Source organism: Cyprinodon variegatus, unplaced genomic scaffold (genome assembly GCF_000732505.1).
Source record: "Cyprinodon variegatus isolate N-32 unplaced genomic scaffold, C_variegatus-1.0 Scaffold775, whole genome shotgun sequence".
Taxonomy (NCBI): Eukaryota; Metazoa; Chordata; class Actinopteri; order Cyprinodontiformes; family Cyprinodontidae; genus Cyprinodon; species Cyprinodon variegatus.
Genome location: NW_015151228.1, coordinates 53,809 through 55,581, shown reverse-complemented (window position 1 = coordinate 55,581; position 1,773 = coordinate 53,809). Strand labels below are relative to the sequence as shown.

The 1,773-nt window shown below is 41.1% G+C and overlaps 1 protein-coding gene across 1 annotated transcript in view; it reads right to left on the bottom strand.

The window, feature by feature from the left end:
- hfm1 (HFM1, ATP-dependent DNA helicase homolog) overlaps nucleotides 1–1,773 on the bottom strand; it is a gene marked incomplete at its 3' end in the record, with an annotated part of 38,039 nt that overhangs the window by 24,629 nt on the left and 11,637 nt on the right. The window contains exons 11-14 of the mRNA XM_015396080.1: nucleotides 1,281–1,328; nucleotides 1,095–1,175; nucleotides 919–1,010; nucleotides 177–283 (exon numbers count right to left, since the gene is read on the bottom strand). Of these exons, the coding sequence (XP_015251566.1) occupies nucleotides 177–283; nucleotides 919–1,010; nucleotides 1,095–1,175; nucleotides 1,281–1,328 (328 nt within the window). The remainder of the gene's footprint in view (nucleotides 1–176; nucleotides 284–918; nucleotides 1,011–1,094; nucleotides 1,176–1,280; nucleotides 1,329–1,773) is intronic.

Here is a 1,773-nt window from a genome sequence, read left to right as displayed (position 1 = left end):
CCCCCCATAGAATTCGCATGTAAACCAGACGCCCAGAACGCGCCCGTCAGGAATGCAGCTTTAAAAGAACATTACTTCTGCTTTATGACATGAATCCCATTTTTGTCTCTTGTGGGATGGATACACTGCAGAGGAAGGCTCTGAGTTTGACACCTGTGATCTGAAGTGATTCTGACCTGATGGTTGTCCTGTTCCTGTCTCTGTTCAGAGTGTTCAGCGGCCTCTTCTCATTCACCCTTAACTGAACGTCTCTGAACTCCTTGCTCTTTGACACCAGTTCAACCTGCACATAAAACGCCTTTAAGTCTGGATTTTTGTTTTCATCAAATCTTAAAAATAGTCATGCATCTGCACCAACAGGAGTTCCATTTTAACCATTTTGACACAAAACCAGTTTTGTTGTTTAGCCTCTCAAAAAAGGGTTTTAAAGCGTTTGCAGCTAATAACTCAGAATGCATGAAATTTACACCTGTAAAACGTTTACCAATAGACCTGTTAGACATCGTTGGAAAGCTTAGATTTTCCACAATTCAACCGCCAAGTTCATTTTATGGACACAGCGAGCACCAAAGCACAATTAACACAGATATAGCCACATGTCAAAATCTAAACATGACAAAATAGCCACAACAAGCAAGCAGGTCTTTATTACTGCGGTTCAAAGAAGACTTATTATTTTCTAGAATAAAAAACAACAACTTTGAGTCAGGTTTGAACCGATGCAGCTTGGACTGTGTTTTACTCACCCAATTTTCATCTAGAATTTTCACCAATTTTCACCTCAAACTAGAAGTTGTTAGCTTCCAAATAATGTAATTTGGGCTTAGAGATCCTAAGTTATTTCCTTTTTCATTTGGGATGCAAAATAGGTGAGAATTTCCCAAAATTAGGTGGATGTTAAGAGGTTAGAGAGCCTACCAGCTCAGGCAGGGTTTCTGTGCCAGTCACTCTGCTGAACAGCTGCATGGTTTCAAAGGCAACACAATACCTCGCCATCAGCCTGCCCGCTTCTGTTGAAACAAAACAAGCGTCTCCAGGTAAACACAAGGAAAAGCTCTTTCAAACCACTAAAGTGAGACTTAAAGGTTTTCTACCAGTTGCTTTGATGTTGATATCCTCATCCATGCTGATCAAGTCAATGGAGGACAGAGAGTTGAGGTTCTTAAGACACAGTTCTGAAGAAGACAGAGTAATCAGACTTTAGCTTGACAAGAGGAACACTGTTAGCAGCTAGCTGGTTGTTGGAGCTCTATGATTAAAATGTTTCAGTTAGCGCTCACCTTGGAGTTTGGCTTCAATGCCATATTGGTCAATGTTGATAGAGAAACCTGAGCAGAAAGTCAGGATAGAGGAGTAAACATAGGATGACAAGAGATTCTAAAAAACGTTTTAGCTTTGAATTTTACAACCAAATAGTTCCTTCACTTGGATTTTGTGTCAGAACGGTCTTTCCAGTCTTTCAACTATTCTACAAAGGCAAAAAACTCGTGTTTTTCTTGGAGCTCTGCAGCTCCTTTAAAGTTATAACCCTCTGGCAGGGGGGGGTTTACCATTAGGCAATACTAGGCAGCTGCCTAGGGTCCCAGTTCCTGGGGGCCCCATAAAACTCTGTTTACATGTATGGTTAATACAACTTATAATATTAAGTGTGTCTCAGCCCCCCCCTTCAGTGTCCACCATATTGGATCAGTCCATTTGCTGCACATGTTCAGAAAGGTCCAGACAAATGATACAAAGAGCAGTGTTGCCAACTTAGCGCTTTAGTCGCTATAT